At 53.1% G+C, this 24,564-nt stretch overlaps 2 protein-coding genes across 2 annotated transcripts in view; one reads left to right on the top strand and one right to left on the bottom strand.

Moving 5' to 3' along the window:
- The window catches only part of ADPRM (ADP-ribose/CDP-alcohol diphosphatase, manganese dependent), a 138,499-nt gene that overhangs the window by 10,202 nt on the left and 103,733 nt on the right, over positions 1-24,564 (bottom strand). The window lies entirely within an intron of this gene.
- PIRT (phosphoinositide interacting regulator of transient receptor potential channels) lies at positions 9,481-22,934 on the top strand. The gene is made up of 2 exons (XM_004760153.3): positions 9,481-9,571; positions 19,649-22,934. The coding sequence occupies exon 2, from the start codon at positions 19,787-19,789 to the stop codon at positions 20,198-20,200; it is 414 nt and encodes a 137-aa protein (XP_004760210.1). The 5' UTR covers positions 9,481-9,571; positions 19,649-19,786; the 3' UTR covers positions 20,201-22,934.

Raw genomic sequence — 24,564 nt, 5'->3', positions numbered from 1 at the left:
TGAGAGCATGAAATAAGCTTCGATTATATTGAGCCACTGAACTTTGGAAACTAGCTCTTATCCCAGTCCAGACTATTCTACCAAATACAGAAATATTTCTGCCCAAAGGCAATTGCAATAGTTACAAAGGAAGAAGGGTGAGTGGGTAGACCCTAGAAGTCTTTGCTACAGGGGTAGTCTGGAGACAATGTCCCTAATGGATGAATATATGGAATGTCTACTTGCCTGTGGGCAGAGGGAGGTCTGCACCTGAGGCTGCTTAAGCTACACAGAAGTAGAGAGACAGCACCATTGCCCGATCCCAGAGTGCCTAAACCCTCATCCCCACTACTGGGAACTCCTTGCTGGAAATGGAGGGCACCCTGTATCCTTCAACAAGATATCTGGGACCAGACATGTCAAAGATATTGTGGGGCAACTCTTGACCTCATTGGACTTGGAATCCTCTTTCACCAGCTTCGTTTGAGGGTTTCCACTAGGTTGGAACCCTGACTTTGAGATCACTATCTTGGGAAAGGAAAGAGGGTACTGGGCCTTTAGGGACCCACACTCATCCCGTTATCACTCCCAGAGGTGCCAAACACTGAAGTACACTTAGTCTATCTCTACCCTGGAGTATTCCCCCAAACCTGTCAAAAACCCTACAATCTACCCTTGCCCGAACCTACCTCTTCCCCAGGCTTACCTAGAAATATCTCCTACCTTCCCCTCCCAAGAACATTGCTACCACTGTACTGTTATGCTGAAACCCACACAGGGCTACCCAAGGAAGCCCATCTTTCTGACACGTCCTTCACTCATCCATGGAAGGTAGCATTTGTCAAGACTCTGTTATAGCTTTATCGCAGCCTAGAAGGTGCGGCCAGGTCTGAACCAGCTCGAAATTCCAGCCTCATCATGAGTCACTGTCCCTATTTCTCTGCTCTCCCGCTAACTACCTTCCAAATGAGTCAGGCTCCTCCAGGTTAGGTCTTGGCCTATGATGTCCCCTCAGTCTTCAGGTCTCTATTAAAATGTTCCAGGTTCAGGGGAGCTTCCTTGATCCCTTAAACTAGGACTTTTTAGTCTTTATCACAATGAAGCGATTACTGGTGTAACAACCTATCCCACGCCTACCACTCTTCTGAATGTTCACAGGGAGCAGGGGCTCCATGTCTTTCTGGTCTACCATGCAGGAAAGCCTGGACTAGATAGAGCAGGTAGTGAAGAAGCATCCTTTGAATGAATTCATGTGCTCCAGGTGAGGGAAGTGGGGACAGGATCTCTCACCACCCGTGTCCTTGAGGAGATAAACTGGCTATGGGAGGAGGAACACAAGTGGACAATTAGTGCAATAAAGCATAACATTGGATGAAATACACATTCTTAGGTTGGGCTTAAAGGGAAAACCGCATTACATCTAAGATTTAACAACCCCATCTTCAGAAAGCCTTCCCTGTAGGCCACTCAGATGCAAGGGAAGTTCCCTTGTTCAGTATAATTATGTACCCACCCCCCACATCCCAGTCTATACTTAGCAGGGATCTAATGAAGGTGCTTTATAAATTTTTGGTGATAGAACCTGCTTGTACAATCTACCAGTCCTGTTTGTTTCTGGTGGTGGAATCTGCAAGAAATCATGGTGCAGTTCCTTGTTTGAGGAAAAATCAGCAAAGAGAGACTGCTACACGGTATTTAAAAAGATCATTGTCCTGAGAGAAGGAGTTAATAGAATATTTTGGTGGTGGTGTTGTTTGGTGGTTCAGTGAAGCCTGCCCCTGCCCTACCCTCCAGGGCTCCGGGGCAGGATGGGCACATTTCTTTCCCCTGAAAATTGCAGAAATGCCCTTTTGAGTAGGTTAAATAATAAGGATACAGATAATCTCATTCAAGAAGCCCACAGGTCAATGGCTCGGGGCCAGCGTGATCTGCCACCCACTCCACTTCCCCGCACAGCTCTGGGCTCTGCCTGAACTGAGTGTCACTTCATCCCCAGCCAAGCTCCTCTGCCGTCCCTGACTGGTCCTCCCGCTCATGGCGCTTTGGAGGCTCACCAAGGCCTAAGACCTTTCCATGGCTGAGGGCCTGGCCCACAGCTTTTTCAAAAGAGCTTGACACTGTTCCCTTCTGAACAAATATAATGCTGTGTTGATCTCAGAGTAACAAGAATCAGGAGTTACTGGAATACTCCCCTCTGCTGATGTGACCCATCCCATGTGGTGTGTTACTGCTGTTCTCCGCTAGAACCCACCTTGGCTGATGTTCTTGGGCCCTGCTACCAAAAAGCCAGGAGGTGCACAGACAAGAGTAAAAGGACATGCCACACAAGTGACAGAGTCAAGAAAGAAACCTCGAAAGAGAAAATCTTCTCCACCACCCCCCACTATGTGCATTCCCCCATCGTCCCACACCCAACCGTAGGAATGGATTCCCTGAATGGAGAGGCAGAGGTTCACTGGTGTCCTCGGGCTACCATAACCAGGTACCATGACTGGGGGGCTTAAACAATAGAAGTTCACTTTCTCCCAGCTCTGAAGGATGCAGTCCAAGATCAAGGTGTTGCCAGGAGTGGTTTCTTCTGGAAACTTCTCTCCTTGACTTGCAGATGGCCGCCTTCTCTCCGTGTCCTCACATGGTCTTTCTCCCGTGTGCAGGCGCTTCTGGGTCTCTTCCTTTTCTTACCAGTCCTACTGAGTTGGGTTCCCACCCTTAGGACCAAATTTAACCCTCACCACCTTAACGGCCCTATCTCTGATGCAATCACATTGGAGGTTAGGGGTTCAACCTATGAATTTGGGATTGGGGGAGCGGGGCAAGGAGACGCAATTCAGCCCATAACAGGGGATAAGGGGAGAAAACATAGACGTGATTTCCAGAGACAGGGACCCTGCACCCCATTGCCTGGCCTGAGGCCCATACTGAGGAAGACCTCAGCCTTATTTGGGAGGAAATACAGCAGGAGAGAATGAAGTCTGTCCACCACATGGAGATCCAGGAAAGACTCAGGACGGAGACCGGATGCTCACGAGAGACGGCCATTCATCGATCCAGAGAAATACCACCTCAGATGGTTGTTGGGCAATTTTTTGCCCCGTCCCCAAGCACTGGGGAAGCAAGAGGATTTCTGAGGACTCAAGAGTGAAGAAGTAGAGGTGAGTTTTCACATCCAACAAGGCCATGAAGGTTAAAGCAGCAGAGGCTTAGCAGTGCCTAGCTCAGAAGCAGCGTCGAGAGATGACTTGAAGATCAGATGCCCCTTTCCAGGCTCTGGCATCCCACAAACTCAGAACAACGCCCCAAAAAGTAGAAAGCAAAATTGGATCTACCCATACTAAGTTTCTGTCCCTCAGGCACAATGGTGGCTCAAGACAGAAGTCACGTTGTTATTTAAAAACAAAGGAGAGGCTGGTGATGGTTCTGGCTTCCATGGGTGGATGGAGGTCCAAGCCCACACTAGTGGATTAGGTGCAGGATGAAGATGGCCCTCCGTGCCCTGCTGAGGGAGATGCACATTAGCTGGTGGTCGATGGAAAACAGGGCAGGGCAGGGCAGGGCCATCATCCATGACCTCCTTCCTCGAGAGAAGGAGAAGATTGGCTACACACTGGGAGAAAATACTTGCAAATCACATATCCCCTAATGAAGGACTTGTATCCAGAGTGTATCAAGACATCTCAAAACTCAACAGCGGGAAGCCAGACGACACAATTTAGAAACGGGCAAAGGACATCAGCGGGTACTTCACCGGTGAGGGCCTAAGGATGACAAGCATAGGAAGAGAAATTCAGCATCATTCCTCAGGAGGGGGTGTGGAATAGAGATGAGATAACACTACACATCTGTTTGGTTGGCTAAAATAAAAGGGGAAAAAAAAAAAAAACACCCTGGCAATGTCAAGCTGATGGGCATGCAGAGAAATGGGAACTCTCATACATTGCTGGTGGGATCCAAATGGTGTGACTCCCCTGGAAAACAGCCTAGCATCTATAACATTAATTGTGCATTTACACTATGACCCAGAAGGCCCATTCCTGGAGAAAGGAAAACTTACGTTAACCAAAAAAAACAACCAAACAAACAAACTAAACAAAACAAAACAAAAAACTAGAAACGAGTGTTTCTAGCAGCTCTAGTGAAAACTGTCAAACACGGAAACAACTCAGACAGCCTTCGCAGGTGGATGGGTGAACAGTTGGACCCATTGGACCAAAGCGATCCTCCTTGGCCCTAAGAGGGACAAAGCAGGAAAAGCAACAGCCTCAGTGAAAGCTGAAGTCATGACGCTGAAGGAAAGAAGCCAGTCCCAGAGGTTTCCATGGTGCACGACTACATATACCTGCCATTGTTGGGAAAGACAAGTTTGCAGAGACGAGCAACGCATCAACAACTGCCAGCGGAAAGAGAGGTGCTACCCAGGGATAGCCTACAGGAACACCTTGGGTTCTTTATCCTGATTACAGTGGTGCTTACCCGAAACCCTCCATGTGTTAAAAGTCATAAACGTGGTATGCCCGCCGGAAGAAAAGAGCCTGTAGTGCAGGTATCCCTGGGAAGGGTTTAACCTTCTGTGTCAGCCCAGCTGTGCTCAAGGAAAGTGTTCTGAGTCAGAAAAAGAAATAATTAAGTGGTTCCCCGCCTGAAAATCCCCTGCTCTCTCTCTCAGATTTGGAGTAGGGACCGGTACCGTGCACGTGCCCTGAGGTGGTGGAGCTTTCTGCTGGTGGCGGCATGCAGAGGACTGAGGGAGACCAGGACAAAGGTAGGCATGGCCAGACAGCAGCCAAGGGCGAAAGTACACAAAGGACTGGCCGACTCAGGAGCCCCTCTCTCCAAATAGACAACAGCGAGGGGACCCCCGAAAGAGGAGGGCAAGGACCAGACCCTCCCATTGCCTGGATATGGGTTATCTGTTGACAGTTGTCTACACCTATCTACCTGTCTGTCTCTCCTACTGGACTGTCAGGCCCCTGAGGGCTGGGCCAGAATCTTACACACGAGTCACCAATATGCCTAGCCTGGCACAGAGCAGCTAGTTAAAGCCATTTGTTGAATTTAAAAGGAAAGAAGGAAGGAAGGGGGGAAGGAAGAAAGGAGATAAAGGAACAAATACATCTGATTCTTCCTGTGGGGATGAGGTCAGAAGAGGGAGCCAGCTAAGACGGGGAGCCCCTTGGGCAGGCTGTTATACACGCCCCTGTCAGACTTGGTCAAGATGCCATCCCAATCCCCCAAGGCACAGGAAGGTACCACTATTTTAGCAGAGAAACTAGGATGCAGTATAAATATTAACGGAAGTATTGCTTAAACATATCAGATATCATTTCTTTGATATCCTTCCCAGCTCCAAAATTCCATAATAATAGTATTATGAATGGAATACTCTGTTAGACAACGTACTATAAGATTTTGACTGGATTTCTGGCGTTCACAGCAGAATGCTGGAGAACTCATAGAATAAGGACCTGAAACGTGGACGCTGTGCCATGGTCTGTTCCCTCTGTCTCCCAATCCATGCCACGGTCACCAGCTTTACCTCCTGAATCAGGATCCTCTCCAGCACGACCTTCTCTGCCGACAACTGCCCCACCCCACATCCTCCACCAGAACCTACATCCCCTCCATCATTCTTATCTCTGACTCCTGTACTGTATGTGCTTCAAGACTCATATTAGCCATCTTCCCCTTCAAGAAGCCTCTCCCCCCGTCTCAGTTACCACCCCAGACCAGTCTGTGCTAAGAGGAGCTCCCAATATGTTCTCAAAGCACAGCACAGACTTTCCTGCATCGAAGGGTTTCTCCTTCTGGATCAGAACTGTTGGCCGAGTTGCCTGTCTTTTGCATAGTGCACCGAGGCAGTCTCTTTATTTGCAGTGCCCAGCCTGATATATGCCTGGCATCTAAGAAACACACGGTAAGTATTTGATGACGTGATGAATACATGAATCTTCTAAATTATTCAAGAGCCAGCAAGCCTGAACCCTCTGACATGTTGTGATGGTGATGACTATTTTTGTGAAGCCGCTTTTATCAGCAAGCGTCGGGAAGCCGACTTCTCCAGCTCCAGGTCCCGGGTTAAACGCAGACCACTGACAGATTGCCAGGGACCAAGGACAGCCAAGAAGTCTTTGAACTTCGGACAGCGACACTACCTAGGCTCGCCACTAGATGGCAGCCGCACTCAAGAAGCAAGTGGCTTCTGGCCTCTGACCACGCCCCCGCCCCAGGTCTGCCCCCCCGAGGGGGGGGCAGATGACCACAGGCCTTGGAGCCACTGGGACTGGACCTCCTGGTGGCTCTTGATGCCACTGATCCATCTCCCTGAAGATATGTCTTCCTCCTTGGCTCCACTCCCACTGGCTTCGGGTCCCCACCCCCCAGACCCTACCTCACATTATAAAATTCCCGCTGCGGAGGCCGAGCCCGATTTCCCGCACAGAACCTGGCGGGGCTGCTGCGTTAACAGGTGCCGACAAAGAAAAGGCAGTAGTGTCTCCTTGGCTGCCCCCCCCCCCGCCCAGCCCCCACCACCAACTTCCCCCAGGAAATAAGAACGTCTTGAGAACTGTTACACAGGAGGAAACGGATAGGTAGACACGAGGGAAGAGTATGAGAAGAGACAAGAAGAAAGAGAGAAGCTGAGATGGGAGTAGCTGGAGGAGAAGGCCTGAGTCTCAGCCCCAGGCTCTGGACCGGCACCTGGCCCGGCAGGAGGGACCAGGAGACGGCTTTGCATAACTGAGTCGCTCAAGAGGACAGAGGGGCCAGACCAGGAGAGACTCGTGGCCATCGAGTCCCATCTCGTTGGCCATGGTGCCCTTGATGGGAAAGGCGGCAAAGACGGGCCGGGGAGTTGGGGCCGGTGGAAGGGGGCGGCTCTTCCCGGGCGTGCCTGACTTTGAGTAGTTGCTTTGCATGATTTTCCCGGGCCCCGGAAAGCAGAAGGCCTCTCGACTGTCTTAGAAAGAGCTGAGGGTCCCCAGATCATGGGGGCAGGGGGGCCCTCGCCTGGTATCTATATCACCCCACAGGCAAGGTCTGGGTCAGAAACATCACTGCGGTACAAACTTACTCTCCAAAAGTGATGGTGTCTTGGTTTTTTTTCTCCTTTTTTGGTTGTTGGGTTTTCTTAAGCTAGGAAGCCGCCATGAAAGGTTCTTAAGATACGGCAAAAAGACACTGAAGCAAAGAGCGTGAAAGATGGGTGTCAACACAGACACCCCTTTACTAGACTTGTGGCCCCGCAGCCCATCGTGGGACCAGCCCCAGGAGTGGCCTCCACGGAGTGGCTCCACGGAGATGGGCAGAAGGAACATTCCAGAAGAGCACAGCCTGTGTGCAGAGGCACAGAGGCTCCAAATGCCTTTATCAGGGTAGCCAGCTCTTCCTGCTTGGCTTGGCACTGGCTTGGTTGAGCCCCAGGAGTCCCGCGCTGTGTCCCAGAGACCCCTCCGTTCTGGGCAGACCTGGGTGGTCGGTCACCCCATTAGTCATATCCTGGAACACGGGGCTAGCAGGCAAGGGGGAGCAGAGATGAACTGCAGCGGCTGGCAGCTCCAGGATGGAGGTCGGAGGGCTAAGAGCCGTCCCCCAGGCAACGCTGGACTTTCACTCTGCCCCTTCTGCTGCCCAAATCTCTCAGTAGCCCTTCCTCCCGGGGCGGCTGGAGTCAGCTGCCCAGGGACCATGCTGGCTTCCCACCCTCCTCTTCTGTCCCACGAGGGCCGAGCTTGAACACAGCGCAGCTTCCACCCCAGACATTTTCCCCTGGACCCAATCCCCCCATCTGCATATATGGTAACCTATGTACATTGCTTCTATGTGTACCTACATACACACATGCGTGTACATATATGTGTATCCCATACACGCATACACTCTGTATATCACAGAGCTACCTTCATTAAGTCCTTGCTGTGTCTGTTTGCTTATTCAACCCCCACACAAGCTTTCCAAGGTCCTAGTGATCACGTCCACTCGCCCAGTGGAGAAGTCAAGGCTCAGAGAAGTCAAGGCTCAGAGAAGTCCTTTGTGCAAAGCCAAGTACCAGGATAGCAGCACGCCTCACAGAGCTACGTCAGAGGGCTCCATGGGGCAGTCAGTGGATTATGACACAGGCCAAGAACGTGGACTACCGCGGACGTGGACAAAGTCCTCCGCAAGGGCCGGTCTCCCCCACGGCCATGCCGACGCCACCTGCACCTGCCACACCCCGCGGCCCACACAGCAAGCATGGGAGCCTGAACAGAGGGGAAAACAGGACTGATTTGATTATGTGCATGACAGGGTAATTCACTCCAGGGTTTCTTCCCGGATTGGAGAGCGCAGACGCAGAGGCGGTGACGGCAGAGCAGAACCTCCTGGAAAGCCTCCGCTGGGGCTCCCGTGGACACCCTCCCCCGTGCCCCCGAGCAGAGAGTGCGTGCCGTTCCCGCCACCCCTCCTGCCATCTCTCCCGGTCAGATTCTCCAGACTCTTCGCAGTCTGGGAAGTTCCCATTCTTTTGTAGTTCAGAGATCCACAGAGATGGAAGATTCCCTTGCCTGTTTTGGTCTTCCACATCCCTGGGAGTCTCCCTGATAGACCACGGAGGAAGCCCCCCCCCGCTCCGTGGACTGGGACCAGTGGCAAGGACTGTCCCCCACCCCCTGGCCAGTCTGGCTGGCAGGGTTCCAGGCAGTTTTGTTGGCTTCCGGGTACCCCTTGGGGCACCTTGGGGACAGACAACCCAATGTCTTACAAGCAGCTTGTGAGAGAGGTAGAGACCCTTCCCCACTGGATGGCCCATTCCAGTGGGCCATCATTCCATTCTCATTATAGTCAGACACAAAGCCACAGGGGCATAACAGGGGAAGCCAGGCAGGGCAAGGGTGAACATCTGCCTCCTGTCCAGAGACACCTGGGCCTGGGGTGGGGCAGGCCCCCACTGTGCTCCTGCCCTTTTGTCACCCGAGATGCCCACCTACAGGCTCCGGGAAGTCCCAGAGGCACCCCCACCATCTCAGAACAGAGGACGTTAAGTAAGCCTCCACCTGCCCTTTCCATCCACCCAGAAGGACCATGGCTCCTGGATCTCATTATCATGGCCTGTGCTGGACAGAGCCTGCAGAGCCTCTGGGAAAGCCAGCCTTTGGCCATCCATCTCCACCACCACCATCACTCACTCCACCAACCCACAAAGCCCAGCTTGCCTGATGTCTGAACCGGGGCCAGGAGAATCAGCCCTGCCAAGACACCAGCCTAATGCAGGTCTCCACTCAAACTCGATGACAGACTGCAGAGAAGTCTCATTAATTTTTCACAAGGTTTATCCAACAGTGGCGGAGCCGAGCTGAGACAAAGCCACATCACGAGTGCCTGTGCCAGCAGCCCGCAAAGGGTTAACCCATTAGACCACATCCTGGTGAGCTCATCCCCACTGGAGCCCGCGCAGTGGCTGGGATCAGAGGCACATCAGCTCCTCCATGGGGCCAGGGAGGCTTTCTCTGGCTGGGATGCAGAACTTGAACAGAAACTCGTTGCCGGGTTCCGCCTCCCATGCAAGCCGCGTGTGGTCCCCAGGTTCACCATCCTCTCCCCTGGGACACTGAGGACAGTAAGTAAGGAGGGGATCGGTCCCCTCTGCCCTCCCACGTCCCTGGAGAAACGGGCTGATTTTTAACTTTGCTTCGCAGCGTGCTGAGTCTCAAACTGGAATTGGAACGCAAATATGCTGGACCGAGCCTCGGGATGGGGAGAACCGGCCACCAGCAGGCTGGAAGGCACTGCCCGGGGAGAACGGTGACAGCCCAGTGGCAGGGGAGGAGGGGGCTGCCCTGCTGAGGGCCGGGTAGAGGGGAAGCTGTATGCAGACTGGGGCTTCAGCCCTAGGTGTAGACCATCTAGACTTCACCCTTGGCCACTGGGAGGGGTGGGGAGGGCCGGGCAGGGACCTCAGTCTCAAACCTGGGCAGAGGTAGGAACAAAAAGACTAGACAGCAAAGCACCAGGCAGCCCTCCCATTCCCAGTGTTGCATGGGCGGCGGCAGGGGTGGGGGTGGGGGGTGGGGACTCACACCCAGAATGTCCTCCTGGGAATCCCAGATCAGACCTCAGCGTCTGCTGCTCCCGGCAGCAGGCAGGCGTGGCAGGCGCCGAGGGCAGGTGCCAGGGAAACGAGGGACAGCAGGCTGGCTGGGGCAGGCTTTATCTCAGCAAGGGGGAACGGGGCAGGCACGGAGCCCTAGGGCAGACCAATCGTCTGTGGAAAAGCAGGCGCCATCACCTGAGCTGGGCAGGGTCTGGGTGCTGGCTGGGTGACGGGAAGAGGGGGTGCGTGGCACAGTCTGGGTGGAGCGTGGCCTCTGGGGAACTTCCCTTCCTAGAAGTGCCGTGAGCGGGTGACAGACGGGGTGGCCGAGTGGCAGTGGCAGTGGCAGCGTATTCAGAAATGCTCTGGCCTCTGCTTTATCAGCTCAGGCACTGGGCCCCACTCACCTTATCAGAGGAATGGGGTCACCCGCTGCATGTCTTGTTCAAGGGAGGGCAGTGTCTGGAACTGGTGGCTGCGTGGGGTGGTGAGGGGACAACTCCAGGGGGGAGAGAGAGAGAGAGAGAGCAAGACCTTCCAGGGCTCGGGAATGTCATAAAAAGCCCGTGCACGCGGGTGTTTCTCAGAAATAACCCATCGTGTTATTTCCGATGCTTGTATTGCCAGGTCTCCGTCCCCGAGGCTCCCACGGGATGACCTGGCTCTCTGGGCCCAGCCTCCTGCAAGGCAGTGTGAGCCCTCTCCCCTCCCAGAGCTCTGCTTTGGGTCCCTTGCAATTCCCAGAATAGCCCAGCTCCTATCAGAGAGGAGACACTTGGGAACCGACAGATAACCCCAGGCCCCAGCACAGAGGGGTCTCTTGTGGAGCTTGCTGGAGAGCGCAGAGGCTGCCTGCCCAGCTTAAACCGAAATCGAATCTCTCATAACAACAAATATTTTGGGCGTATGTCCTGTGTATGCAGTCGTTGGCACATTCTTGCACCAAAAAAAAAAAAAAAAAAAAGCATTTATTGCAATTTCCCTGGGCACCCTGTCATTTTATTGGTTACGTCTGGAACCTGCTAATAGTGACCAAGTTTTGGCACATTCAGAGGAGAACGCCACCAGCAAAGCCCCATAGGAGCGCCAATGTGAAGATGAGCAGGAAGTTGGTGGGGGGAGGGCAGGGAAGACAGCACCGGGGAGAGGCGGGTGCCACGCCTGAGAAAGCCCCGTGCTGTGTTTAACAGGCCAGGGTTTGGGGCCAGGCAGCTCTGGACCTCAGTTTCCTTATCTGTAAAATGGGAGTGAGGACAACAGGGGCCCCTCCTAGAGCCACCAGCAGGAAGAGTTGTGCTCTGAGCGAAGAAAGTGGCCCTAAGTGGTGTATTTCAGACGCCGGAGGGGAAGCGTTTGGTCTTTATCATCTTGGACCCTCACTGCTGCCCCGGCACCTTGCATAATCCACACGCATGGGGCCCCAGACCATTTCTACACGGGGGGATGAATATGTGATAGCGTGAGAAAATGCCCAGGTCTTCTGGCAGCTTCTCTCCCCTGGCGTCTGAGACATCTCCTCGCCTGATTTGTCGGAGACGCCACTGAGCAAGCCACGACGGGCAGGGAGGGAGGAAACACGCGTCCCCCTGAGCTCCTCTGCAGAGCAGGAGACTGGCTTTCTTGTACCCTGGGTGCGGAGGCCGGCGCACAGGAGTGGTCTGGAAAGTGAGGCCGTGCTGGTGAGCACTGTTTGCTGAGCACTGCGTAGCCCCCCCCCCCCCGGGGCGGGGGGGTGGGGAATGCAGGTCAGGAGCCAAGCTCTGAAATGACACGCTGTAGGCAGCGTCTCCAAATAAGGGCGTGAAGGCAAACACACAGCTGGTGAGCGGACCAGCACTAAGGAGATTAAGGGACAGTCCTGGGGGTCTGTCCCTTCTGGAGGGGATCATTCGGGCCACCAGACCCAGTCTTTGCTCCGTCCAGCCCCACCTCCCATCCCCCAGCTTGCAGGACGTCTGTGTTTACCTTCACGGGGCGGGAGGTTTCCAGAGACGAGGCGGACAAGATGAAATTCCTGTCTCTCTCCATCGCTCACCTGCATTTCCTGTCCCCATCCCAGTTTCTCCCAGAAGCACCTTCTCTTCCTTCCCAAACTTCCTCCTCATCTCAGAATCAGCTCCACGGTCTTTCCCGGGTGACTCCCTCACTTTTCCAATCTCCCTGTGACAACACGTCCACCCTGTCCTGGGGTCACTTCGCCCCGGCCCGCACCTCTGATTTTCCAGGTAACGTGTTTCCTGCCCACGCCCTGACGACGGATCCCCGTGATCCACTAGCAACATCCTGCCTTTCTGGTGGGAGCCGTCTTTCCGCCAGCTCTCCACCCAACCCACCAATCATTAGGGTTTTTTCAGTCACTTTCCTGTGGCGTATAGTTTGCACGCAGGGAAATGCACAAGTCTTAGCGGGCTGTATGGACAGACAGACAATCCCCCCTCCCATGTAACCCACAGCAAAAATACCACGATGGAACCCTTCCATCCACCCCGGAGAAAGCCCTTAGTTCCGTCCCATAATTCCCTTCCCTACAAAACTGTTTCGAGTTCTGTCCCCTTAGATTACTTCTTAGAAGCTTCTAGGAGGCCCTATAAATGGAAATAGACAATAACGTTACTCTGATACATTCACCCGGTGTGTCTGGGAGACCTCCAGGCTGTGTGCCCATGTATACATGTGGCCATATATTCTCTTACGTCGTTCAGTCCTTTTCGTGGCTTTAGTATTCTGTTGCGTGAATCTACAATCTGCCGCTGGGTGAGTTTCTGGCCTGGGCTGTTATCAGGAGAGCTGCTAGATGCATATTCTTAAATAAGCCACTAGTGGACACAGGCTTTCATGTCTCCAGGACAAATAAGTAGCTAGGAGCGCAACTCCGGGGATGAAGGGTGGGCACGTGCTTAATTTTGTAAGAAACTACCAAGCCTGTTCCCAAAATGCTCATGCCATTTTATATTCTGCCAGTAGTGTATGGGTCACCATTTGTCTTGTGAGATTTTTTTTTTTTTTAAGCTTTTATTTATTTGAGAGAGAGAGCGCGTGAGGCGGGTAGGAGGGGCAGAAGGAGAAGCGGACGCCCCGCTGAGCAGGGAGCCCGACACGAGACGCGATCTCAGGACCCTGAGATCATGACCTGAGCCGAAGGCAGACACTTCACCGACTGACCACCCAGGTGCCCTGTTTTGTGAGATTTGTAAACATTGTGCATTCTAGTGGGCGTCCAACTACATTTCCTTGTGGTCTTGATTTGCATCTCCCTGTTGAGTATCCCTGTCAAGCAGCTTGTCCGCGCTTTCATCTTCCTTTGGGATGGTCTGTCTAAGCCTCTTGCGCATTTTAAAAAATTAGGCTGGCAAATGGTTTTACCCATCAGATGTAGTTCTTACTGTGTTCCAGATACAAATCCTTTGACAAATACCTATTTTTGCAAAATCTTTTCTCCCAACCTGTAGTTTGCCTGTTCATCTCTTCTTAGGAGCCTTTAATGAGCCAGGAGTTTCCAATGAAGACGAAATCTTACTTAATTGTTTTTGTTTTCACGTTTGCTTACTGCCTACTCTGTCCTGAGGAAGTTCGCCTGCCTGTGGGTCACAACGGTATTCCTCTCTGTTTCCTCCGAAAATTGTCCTCGTTCTCGCTTTTATGTCCAGGTTATGCCTGTGATCCGTCTGAATTAATTCTTGGGTGGATGCCGTGAGGCCGGGGTCAGGTTTCACTTTTTCCCAGTAGAACATCAGTCGCCCCATCGACACCTGTCGAAAGGACTTTCTTTTCCCCCAAGGAATTGCTTCGTCAAAAGGCAGCTGTCCTCGGTGTCTAGCCTGGTTTTGGGAGACAGTGGTCCGATTTCCTAAAAGCCAGACTTATACATAGCAGGCTGGCTTCCTGGGCTGGTTCCTGCAGACTGGTGTGTGTGTGTGTGTGTGTGTGTGTGTGTGTGTGTCCGAGTTGTTTTTTTAAGTAGTCTCCACTCCCCACATGGGGCTCGAACCTTCAACCTGGGGTTCATCAGCCACTAGCTGAGCCCGCCAGGTGCCCTTCAGAGTTCTGGCTTTAGACATGGTCTGGCCATGGTCTGTATATTCCGTTTCCCATTACTAGAAGCATTTGCAGACGTACATAGAAGTCGAGATAGTAATCTCAGTGAACGTCCGTGTTTCCAACACCCGGCTTTACTGTCACTGAGCATCGTGTCAACCTGCCTCTGGCCGGAGTCGGAGGTCTTCATGTGAATCACAGCATCACGGCATTTCTTCCCTGTTATGTTGTTTCAAGCCTTAGCTCCGTGTCGTGAAGACATTTTCTTTGGTGTCCCCGGGATCGTTATCATTCCAAATACAAATGTTAAATTCTTGGTGTCATCTAATCCCCAATCCAAATTCTGACTTCCTTAAAATTATGCCCAGATGTCTTTGTCCAGTCGGTCTGTTCTAGTCAGAATCCAGAAAAAGGGACCATGTTGCGTTTAGTTCGACCTTTCAATTATCTTTGTTTACACATTTGATTGCCGTTTAACCTCCACCCAGAAAGGCAGTCCTCTGGCGAGTCTCCGGCACGAACGGGACACGCCCATGGAAGCAGCTGTAGCAGATCGAGAAACAGAACGTTAGAGCCCCTCAGAAGTGTCCAACGTGTCCCCACCCACACCCCCACTAAAGGCAACCGCTCTCCTCATTGAAGGAGCACAGATTTTTGAATTTGATGTAAATGGAATCTCATTTTATGTAAATGGGGGTTTTATGTAAATGGCAGTTTGCCTGGCCGCTCGTGGTCGGTGTCCTGTTTGGACATGGGTGCCCGTTCAGGCTCAGGGCTGTCCCCCTTTCCTTCTCGTGGTTGTGGGGTCCCAGACCAGGGCGCCATCTTGGCCTGCCCAACCCCAGCTGTGAGCTACAGTCTCCGTCCTCTAAGTCCGCCTCCGGACCCTCCAAATGTGGCCTCTGGGGGAGAGGGATTCATCCCTCTCTTCTCAAATGGCTGCCCCGAGGGCTGAGCCCATATTCAAATCTTGGGGAGTCCAGGAGGCCCGACCTCCGGCTTTCCTTCCTTCCTTCCGCCTTCTCCCCCACAGGCCCAGCCTCCGGGCCTCAGTACCTGTCCACCACTGAGGTGTCCGGGACGTTAAAAAGAGTCAGGTGTGTTCGGTTTCGCTGTAACAAATTCCGACAGATGCAGTCACTGAAGACAAAGAAGTTTATTCTCTTATGGTTTGGGAGGGCAGAGTCCAAAAATTGAGCAATCCTTAGAGCTGGTTCCTTCTAGAAGCTCTGAGGGAGAACCGGGCCGTGCCGCCCTCCTAGCTTCTGGCAGCGGCTGGAAATCCTCGGCTCTCCTTGGCTCGTAGGGGCATCGGTTCAGCCTCTGTCTCCATCTTCAGCAGGGTTTCCCCTCTGTATGGCACATTCTCCTCTCCTTTCTCTTATAAGGACACGGTCATTGGACCGGTCTACTTGAGGAAGACCTGGGCTGGAGACCCCTGCCTTCCTTCTACTTGCCAACGCCTCTAATCCGAATAAGGTCACATTCTGACGTGCTGGGTGGACCAGTCAACCCACTGCTGGGAGTGAGGGAGCCTCTGAGATGTACGGATCAAGCCCCCAGGAACTTAATCCCAACCTGGAAATTGTTCTCACCGGGCTGGCTCAGCTCCCCAGATGTCCCCTGGTCCCTCACGCAGCTACAGCAGGGGGCCAGGCCCTTGGAGAGCCTGCCAAGGACCAGAAGGGAGGCCCCCCTTGGAGGATGAGTCAGCTCGGCCTTGGCCCTCGGGCAGCTGCAAGCTAGGCAGAAAGGACAAGCTGGTGTGGGGCTGCGGTCCACACCAGATTGATTTCCCCCTCCCCCACCACACACAGGGGACATCTGGCAATTGCCGGAGACATTTTTTGATCATCATGACCGGAGGAGGTGGTGGTGTTACTGGCATCTGGTGGGCAAAGGTCAAAGCCATTAACACACTCTCCTACAATGCACAGGACAGCCTCCCTACAACAGAATGACCCCGCCCCAATAGTACTGCCGCTGAGAAACCCTGATACTGGAAAAAAATAGAGAATATTTTAGGACTTGAATAAAGTGTTATACAACTCGTAGCACCCTGACTTGGGGATTGTCAGGCAGCCCGGAGTCTCAGAATTGAGGTCTGGGTCACCACCGGTGGACTGATCTAAGAGGATTTTAGAAGTCCCTTACCCCAAATTCCTCATTTTACAGATGAGAAAACAGGGACAAAAATAACAATAATAATAATAATAATTATTATTATTATTGTATTATTTATATATAATATATAATATTATATATTAATAATGTTGTAATATGTTATATTATAATATTAATAATATATATTATTAACATTTATATTATAATTATAATTATCATCATCATCATCATCATCATCATGGCCCTGTCTGGAACACCTATGTTACACAAGGCTGCAGTGCTTATGGAATGTGACGGTCCTCACAGTCCAGTGGGACAGATGTTGTATTCTCTTATTTTAGCTGGGGGCTAGTAAGCCTCCGGTGTTCACAGAGCGGCCCAGGGTCCCACAGCTCAGGTAAACTCACTTCACACTGTGGTCCCTCTGACGTCAGGAACTTAGATCTTCCCGTCATCACACACAGATACAACAGATAAGCCCGCGGACTTGCAGGCATCACGAAGGAGTGATTTTTCTCGGAAGCCCTGCCTGTCCCGTGACTGTGCCAAGACCCACATCGCCTCCTAAGTAAGTCAACTAAATGAAAGGTTCCCGTTCTTGGAGATTTCATGAGCCATCACAGTTTAGATAGACAGATGAGAGACAGACAGACATCTACATCAGCTGACCAACTTCTGCCTTGCCAGGGACAGATACTAACGAAACTGACCATCCTCTTCCCATCACGGTCATTTCATAAAATCAGGAATATTTCAAAGCCAAAAAAGAAAAAAGAAAGAAAGACAGACAGACCAGTGTCTCAGAATGAGATTGTCCTTTAAATTGAGTCGTTGAAAAACTGAGTATGAAAAACCGACCACCGTGCTCGTGTTTCTCTATCGCACAGGGAATCCCTGTAGAACTACTTCCTGACATGCCTCCATATTCCGTGAGAAGTTACATGTCGGGCAAGCGGGTGAAGCCCCAGAGTGAAAAATTCAGAGTCTCCTTGTTGAAGGGCGCTCAGGCCACATTCAGACCAGCCCGATCTGGTGCGCAGAGCTTTTAAGTCCAAAGACCTTGGTGTGAACCCCAGCACAGCTGCACGGGACATTCGGTGAGGCCCTGGCCGTGCTCCTCACTCTCACGGTGCCTGTCTTTGCCCTTAGAAAATGGGAATAGACAAGTGACTTCCCTGCAGGGCCAAAGAGCATGTGCTTGGTGCTTCCACCCCGTGAGCTCCCCAACCTCCCCCCACCCCCGCCTCCAGATGTGCATGGTGCTGTGAGCTCCCCGCCCCACTCCAGGACCCGTGGCCATGATCCGTGCCTCCAGCAGCATAGTTCCTGCAGGGGAGGCAGAGGACACCTCCCACCCAGACAGGACCTCTCATGGGAACAGGTCCTTCTCCATCCAAGCCACCTCCGACAAGACTGAGAATCTCTGCATTCCTACTTCTCCCTGCCAACACCCCCAGCATCACAAGGCAACAAGTCCTTCTGCCCTGGGTCTCCACTGCCAAGTGGTAGAAAGGGCCACCCAGAGGTTGCAGGGTGGGGGGGGTGGATCCTACTGGAGATGTCAGAACATCCACAGAAAAAACTAGGTGGCAAAAACCAGTGTAAGTCCCCGACCCCCAGGACCTCACATCAGGCTCCGTGATCCCTCCTTTGCCCCCCGCTCGCAGTAGCAGTAGGGCGGGCAAGGGGAGAGATCACTTTACAAAGGGCCTTTGGCTTATGCAAATGGTCCACAGGATCCCAGGGGCAGCAGCAAACACCTGTGTCCCTGTACTCACAAAAGCCCATCGGTTCTTCGAAGTCTTTGGAAGCCGAGACCCAAATATCTTCTCTCTAGATGAGTGTCCAGGAGCATGAGTATTCACCTTCTGAAGGCACGGCCCTGTTACGATTCCCATTTCCTCCATGTCAAAGGGGACGGGTCTGTAACTGCTTGTTCTGGAAAGGGGAAGGGGGGCGTTACGGCTGGAGCAAGTGGTTCAAGCCTGAGCTGCTGCGGGGTGGAGGAGGGTGGGAGCCAGCGATCAGGTTTGGAATGAACATGGTGGGAAATGTTGGGGGAGAAACCATTCACTCCGGGACCCAGCTTCCCATGGGAGAGCCTTGGTAAAGAAGAACCAGCAGGTTCCAGGGTGCTCCGGGAGCCATCTCCTCGATCCCAGGCTGCCCTTCACCCAGGGGCCAGACTTGCACCCTCCTCTCCATATTTGGGTCTGACTCACTCCATTTGGGGCACTGGGGGAGCCCACTGTGACTGGGATGAGTTGCCCCCCTTCCCCGATACACTTCTGGCTCTTGGAAAGCAATCTGATTTGGGTGGGGCCCGAAGAGAGGCGGTCAGAGGAAGAGCCTCGGGGTTCCTGGAGGACGGAAGGACCAGAAGCCGAGGACACAAGGCAGTTCATGAGAGGAGGGAGACAGAGCAGAGGCTGGAGAGAGTGTTGCTTGAGGACAGTCATTCTGGGCAGGCAGGCAGGGCCCTGCAGAGAACAGTGGGAGAGTCTGTGGCCTGAGGACACAGGAGGAGAGTGTGGCCGGCAGGGTCCCAGAGCTTAACCCAGGGAGGCACCAGCCTCCGCCAGAAGAACCCGTCCAAACAGTATTGTAAAAAATGCTGAATTCATGCTCGGGACCACCGTGAGGGAGGAGGCAGAAAGGATAGTCCGTTGTTCGTTCACTTGCTCGCTCACTGAAAGGCAGGCAGCATCTCTGGGGTGCACCAGGCCAGACCTTCTGGACACAAGTCAAGGATGATGCCTCGGGCCCGGGAGTAGGTGAGGACCTCTGGGAAGCGGACCGGGGCTCTCTACAGCCTCGCCTTCCTCCCACATGCAGAAAGTACCAGGGGAAGAGAGGGCTCTGGTGACTGAGAGGTACACGGACGGGCTCAGATGAGAAGTCGGAGGAGGTCACCGGCTAGAATCCATACCTTTACAGGCCTGAGATTGACCTGATGTCATCGCCACGGAGGACGGGGCAAGGGGGCACTTAGATATTCAAAGGTCACACTCTGAACCCGGGGCATGCCCCTGGCTGAAAAGCACATAAAATCCTGGGCTGGGCTGAAGGATGGCCTCCACACGGTAAGGACGAGAGCAAGAACAGAACGGGTTCAAATCCAGCCTCTGGCAGCTGGACATGGGTAGTACTGTTATCCCCATTTTATAGATAAGAAAGCTGAGGCATAGAGACGTTAAGTAACTCATTCAAGTCATACAGCTAGAAAGTCGTTGAGTCTGAAAATAAGGTGCTATTCGCAAAAACACAGCTTTTGCTTTTTTTTTTTTTAAAGAGGTACCCCTGTTCCCTGTTTTAAATACTAAAAGCAGTTGATTTGAATGCTGCAATATTTATCTCCCACAAGAAAAAACAAAGAAACGTGCCAGTGCCAGTGAGTGGTTTCTTATTTATGTGGATCTCATCTGACTTTCTGTTTGGCTTCAGCACAAAACCCAGTGTCGCCCTCCACTGAGAGCCAGACCAGAGACGGATGCTGAGAACAGGAAGGGCGTGTGGGGACTCCTTGAGCTTCACCCTGGTTTCTAAGTGTTGCGGGTGCCAGGTGCCCAGTCCCGTGGAGCCATGACGATGGAGGCTCTCCCCAAGGCCCCGGAGGTCGATGAGAAGTCTCCAGAGTCCAAGGACCTGCTGCCCAGCCAGACAGCCAGCTCCCTGTGCATCAGCTCCAGAAGCGAGTCGGTGTGGACCGCCACCCCCCGGAGTAAGTGGGAAATCTACCGCAAACCCATCATTATCATGTCGGTGGGCGGCGCCATCCTCCTCTTCGGTGTGGTCATCACCTGCTTGGCCTACACCCTGAAGCTGGGTGTCAACAGCCTTAAGGTCCTTAAGATGATAGGGCCTGCCTTCCTGTCTCTGGGACTCATGATGCTGGTGTGCGGGCTGGTGTGGGTGCCCATCATCAAGAAGAAACAGAAGCAGAAACAGAAGTCAGTTTTCTTCCAGACTCTCAAGTCCTTCTTCCTGAATCGCTGATAGTGGCCTCACTTTCTCTTCTCCTCGTCACCCTGCTGCCTCGCCCGGGAGGAGATCTGCAACGTCCAACATTCCCCATCTTCTTGGTGGAGGTGGTGGTGGTGGAGGGGGTTTAGCCATAAGACAGACAGGCAAAGCCTTTTCCTGGCCCTCTGGGAAAGAGCTCAGGGATCCACATGCAGCTGGGGAGCGCTGCAGGCTCCATCTCATTTCGTCTTTCTGATATTGCTATGCCTCCCTTGACGCTGGCCACAGCCGTCCCCTTTCGTGGTTCATTCCCCACTCCTGCATCTAGGTGCCACTCATCGAACTCTCTCTGCTAAGTGCTATGCATGCTGGGAAATTCCTGGGGCGAAGTTGTGTCCCAAGGTGAACCTCATGTTTACACACATTAGAGTGTCTGAGCTAGACTCCCCGTCTACATCCTTCTAGAACCCAAACTGAACCACGGAGGCCCTTCACAGAAGAGAGGGAAGACTGGCTTCTGGCTCCCTGGGGTGGCCAGCCCCAGCTCCCTCAGTGGGCAAGATACTGATCTGCATCTCGAGGGACAAGTCACCAGTGTGAAACATTCCAAAGAGGGAACAGTGGAGGGTGTCCGGGGAGAAACCCTTTCCAAGAAGGCACATTCCCCCCTGGAGAAAGCTCTGGGAGTCAACCAGCGGGGGACATTTAACTCCAAGTTACACAGTATTTATGCCAGAGACCATCGGGGTGGGCTGGGGTGCCAGAGTTTGACCTTCTAACATCTTCTCGTTGACTGTTCTCCCCTCTGAACTTGACAATTAGCCATGGACAAGTGCATGTTGCCCTAACTTCTTCCTGCCCCCTACCTGCACCTCCACCCCCAATTCTAGAGCAGCAAGAGGAAGACTGCAGCGGGTTCTGTAAGATTTTTCTCTCTTTACCTGCATGGAGAACCAAAGCCAAGATCGCATGCCGCATTTGAATGGTCTGTGGGTTTCCAGAGATAGGATTTGTTTCAGAAAACCTTATCTGCTTTCCCCACCCCTACCCATCAAACAAGCAAACATTGATGGGGTGCCTGACTCGGGGCCAGGCCCTGGGAGGGAAATGGGCCAAACAAGGTCTGTGCTCTCGTCTTTTTTCCAAAGTGAGACATAAAGGCCGAGGGGCCATTGGACGACCCGCTGAGCGCTCTATGGGGGAAAGGCAGCAGGTGTGGAAACGCAGCGGGACATCTCACCCAGACTGGGGAGAGGACAGAGACTGTGTCCTCTGAACTGAGAAACAAAAGGAAAGATAAGAGCTAGCAAAGGGGATAAAGGTGGAAGGATTTGGGGCAGCAGGAATTGCCATACAGAAGTTTGGGGGGGCACGTAACACAATTAGGAAACTGCATAACGACTTCCCCTCTCCTTCCTGCTTCCCACTTGCCAGAGTGCAGCCTCTCCCTGTCTTTGGGGACCACACTGAGGTCATGGACTGGAAGGGAGTTTCCAGGGGACTCCCCCCCCCAAGCAGAGAGCACCCATGGGGTAAGTGCTCCCAGAACCTGGCGCTTCCAGTAGCAACCAGAGGCTCTGGGGTGACAGACCCAGAGGCTGCCCTAGGCCATGCCAGAGGCCCAGTGGAGTGCACTGATAGATAATGAGGTGTGAACGGAGGGCATCCTGCTCTAGAATCACCGTTGGCTTGAGCTGCCTTCCTTCCCTGGTGCTTCTGGGCCCGCCTCCCCTGTCACCATGGCAACCTCTCCTTCTCCTGGTGGTTCCCCATGCAGAGTCAGAACCTCACCTAGTTCCCTCTGCATCATGGGAAATTCCATGGAGGCAGGTACCTATGACAGGACACACCCCCGACCCATCCCCTCTAAGAAGCCAGAGTTTGGGGGAACCTGTGGCTTTTGAACTTCACCCAAAATGACCATGTCTGTCATCCAAACAGTTGTAGCTGGGTCTTCGAGCTAAACTGTCTCCCGTGCAAAGGTGGTCAAGACCAATCCAGGGGGTGGGTGTTGCAAGGCCTTCGTCACTAACTGTAGCTCTGATGCCTCAAGTGGTTGGGCTTATAGATCATTCCCCTTTCCCTGACATGAACACCGATTCCATATTGGTCCTATAATATCACTCTTACATTCCTGGTGCTTTCTGGGACAGGAGCAAACGGGGTGGGCTCCCAGCGAGCTCCCTGGGAACGCATGACCCCTGGGTCTCATGTCATCTGCCCACAAGCTTGTGGTCCAAGCGCAGCTGTGGTAGAAGGGCCCATGGATATCTTGCTGGAAGGAAGTTTGGGGAAAGACATGACTCTAGAAGGTACCCAAGGTCTGGATTCCCCTTGTGGTTTCCACTAATGCTTGCCCATACACCCTGCCCCCTGCAGCTAGTGTCTCAGGAAGAAAGATGATTTTGGAAAGCTCTCCAAGCCTCATTCATCCCCACTGGGATCCCCCATATGCGTGTGGACCAAGGAGCATGCCAGCATCACGCAGAGGGACTTTTGCCAAAGACCGTTGCCACACAGGAGACTGGGGTACGGATGGGCTTGCCCTGTAAATTTAGCCCAGACCATATGCCTCATTTCTGGGAGGAAAAAAAAAAAAAAAACTTCACCACCACGACTCCTTTGGCACCTGTGGATTGGAGGACAGGACCAGCATCCCCGTGTTCTGCGAAGTGGACTGTATTATTCTGCCCCGTAGCTATTCTGTTTGGGAGACTGTGATTTACTCTGAGTCCCAAAGATGGATGTAATGTTGAATTGTATTCTATTCCCTGGTGTCTGCTGTGTTTTCTTTCTGTTCCATCCACCAGGAGTTCTAAGATCATATCCACTAATTCTTTCCTCTAAAATGCACCCCTTTACCACATGCCCTTCCAAGCAGCCTGGGTGGGGAAGGAGGGGGAGAAAGGGAATGGTGGGGGTTTCCCACGAGGGTCCTTGGGTGCCTGGCAGAAGCTGAGAGCCCCATGCTGAGAGGCTAACACAGCAGGCAGAGCAGAAAAGCTCCCGACTCTTCCTTTCCCCACAAGCCCAATATTGAGACCAAAAAGAGACAGGGAAAAGAACCTTCCGGAATGACTCAGCGGGCAGGGCTAAGGCAGGCGGCTACCTGGAGGTCAGCCTGTCCATGTCCCAATGAACGTAGGAGACCAAGCATGGTGGGTGGCAGTGCAGCTCCCAAGACCCCCGTGGCCTCCTTCTGCCTCGTAAGCCTTTCTTCTTTGGCTCCTGGTCCAGCCTCTTCTGCTTCTCCAGGCCTTAAAGCCTGACCCTCTTCGACTGTCCCCCTGCCCCCACCAGGCTCACCATGTCCTTGACTTTCTGCCTGCCCTGGCTCGCTCTGTCCTTAGAGGGAAAAAGAAAGGACAGCTCTGGGTCTGCACAGACACGCAGTGTTTTATTGCTTCTTCGGTTCCAGCAGCTTTGACCGACTCATGACGCCCCATAGCCCTCCGTCCCCTACATCCATCACTTTACCTCTGTCTCCAGCCCTCGGGGATCAGGGTCCCTAGAAAATGACATCCTAGACCCTGGAATGTGTGTGATATGAGATGCACACAAGGGGGTGGCCTGAGCACGTACCTGGTGGAGTTTCTGGGCCCTACCAGCTGCAGGCCATGGGGGCTGGGGTGGGGGGAGGCTCTGAGAAGGGGCAGCAGGAGAGCAGGAGAGCAGCTGGCAAGGACACTCAGGAGTGGTGTCTGGAGAGCAGAGGAAGGGCCTGGGCTGAAAAGGATGGACATTTCTCGGGTGTTCACTGCATGCCAGGAACTGACCTCAGCACTCAATCATTAACTCAGTCCTTCCCCAAATCTGTTCTCAGGTGCTACTGTTACCATCATCCCCACCTTACAGACGGCATAAGTGAGGCACAGAGACACCAAGCTATAGGACAATATCAAGCCAGGATTGAAATCCAGATGGTCCAGCTCCCATGGACTCAGCCATTACTCCCACCCCATCCAGCTCTCCAGAGGCCCCAGGGTCATGGTTGTGGGTGGGGAAATAAAGCAGGAGTGCAGCTGGGGTCGGGAGACTGGCGGGGGGACAAACCAAGCAGGGACCCAGAACGCCCCAGAACCAGGAAGGTAGCCAGGGACCAAGAGGAGAGACAAAAGGATCCACCAGCCAGGAAAGGACCCAGCAGGCTGAGCACCTCCTGAGAGCCAGGCGGCATGCTAGGGGCAGTCACACGGTAGGGTCAGAGGCAGGAGTGGGGGCCCTCGAATGGCCAGAGCGGGGTGGCCTTGGTACCTCCGGTCTTTGTCCCATCGACAGGCTCCTCTGCTTGCCGCTGGAAGATCTGGAACCAGCTGACACTTTGGCTGTTATGTCCTCACAGCACATCACAGGACAATTTTGTATCCCCCCAAAGTTTAAGACCACCTTCCACAGGG

Source organism: Mustela putorius, unplaced genomic scaffold, assembly GCF_011764305.1.
Source record: "Mustela putorius furo isolate JIRA1106 unplaced genomic scaffold, ASM1176430v1.1 tig00000695_pilon_pilon_pilon, whole genome shotgun sequence".
In the NCBI taxonomy this organism is placed as follows: domain Eukaryota; kingdom Metazoa; phylum Chordata; class Mammalia; order Carnivora; family Mustelidae; genus Mustela; species Mustela putorius.
Note: the sequence above shows the minus strand (reverse complement) of the source record. Positions and strands in the feature narration are given on the sequence as shown.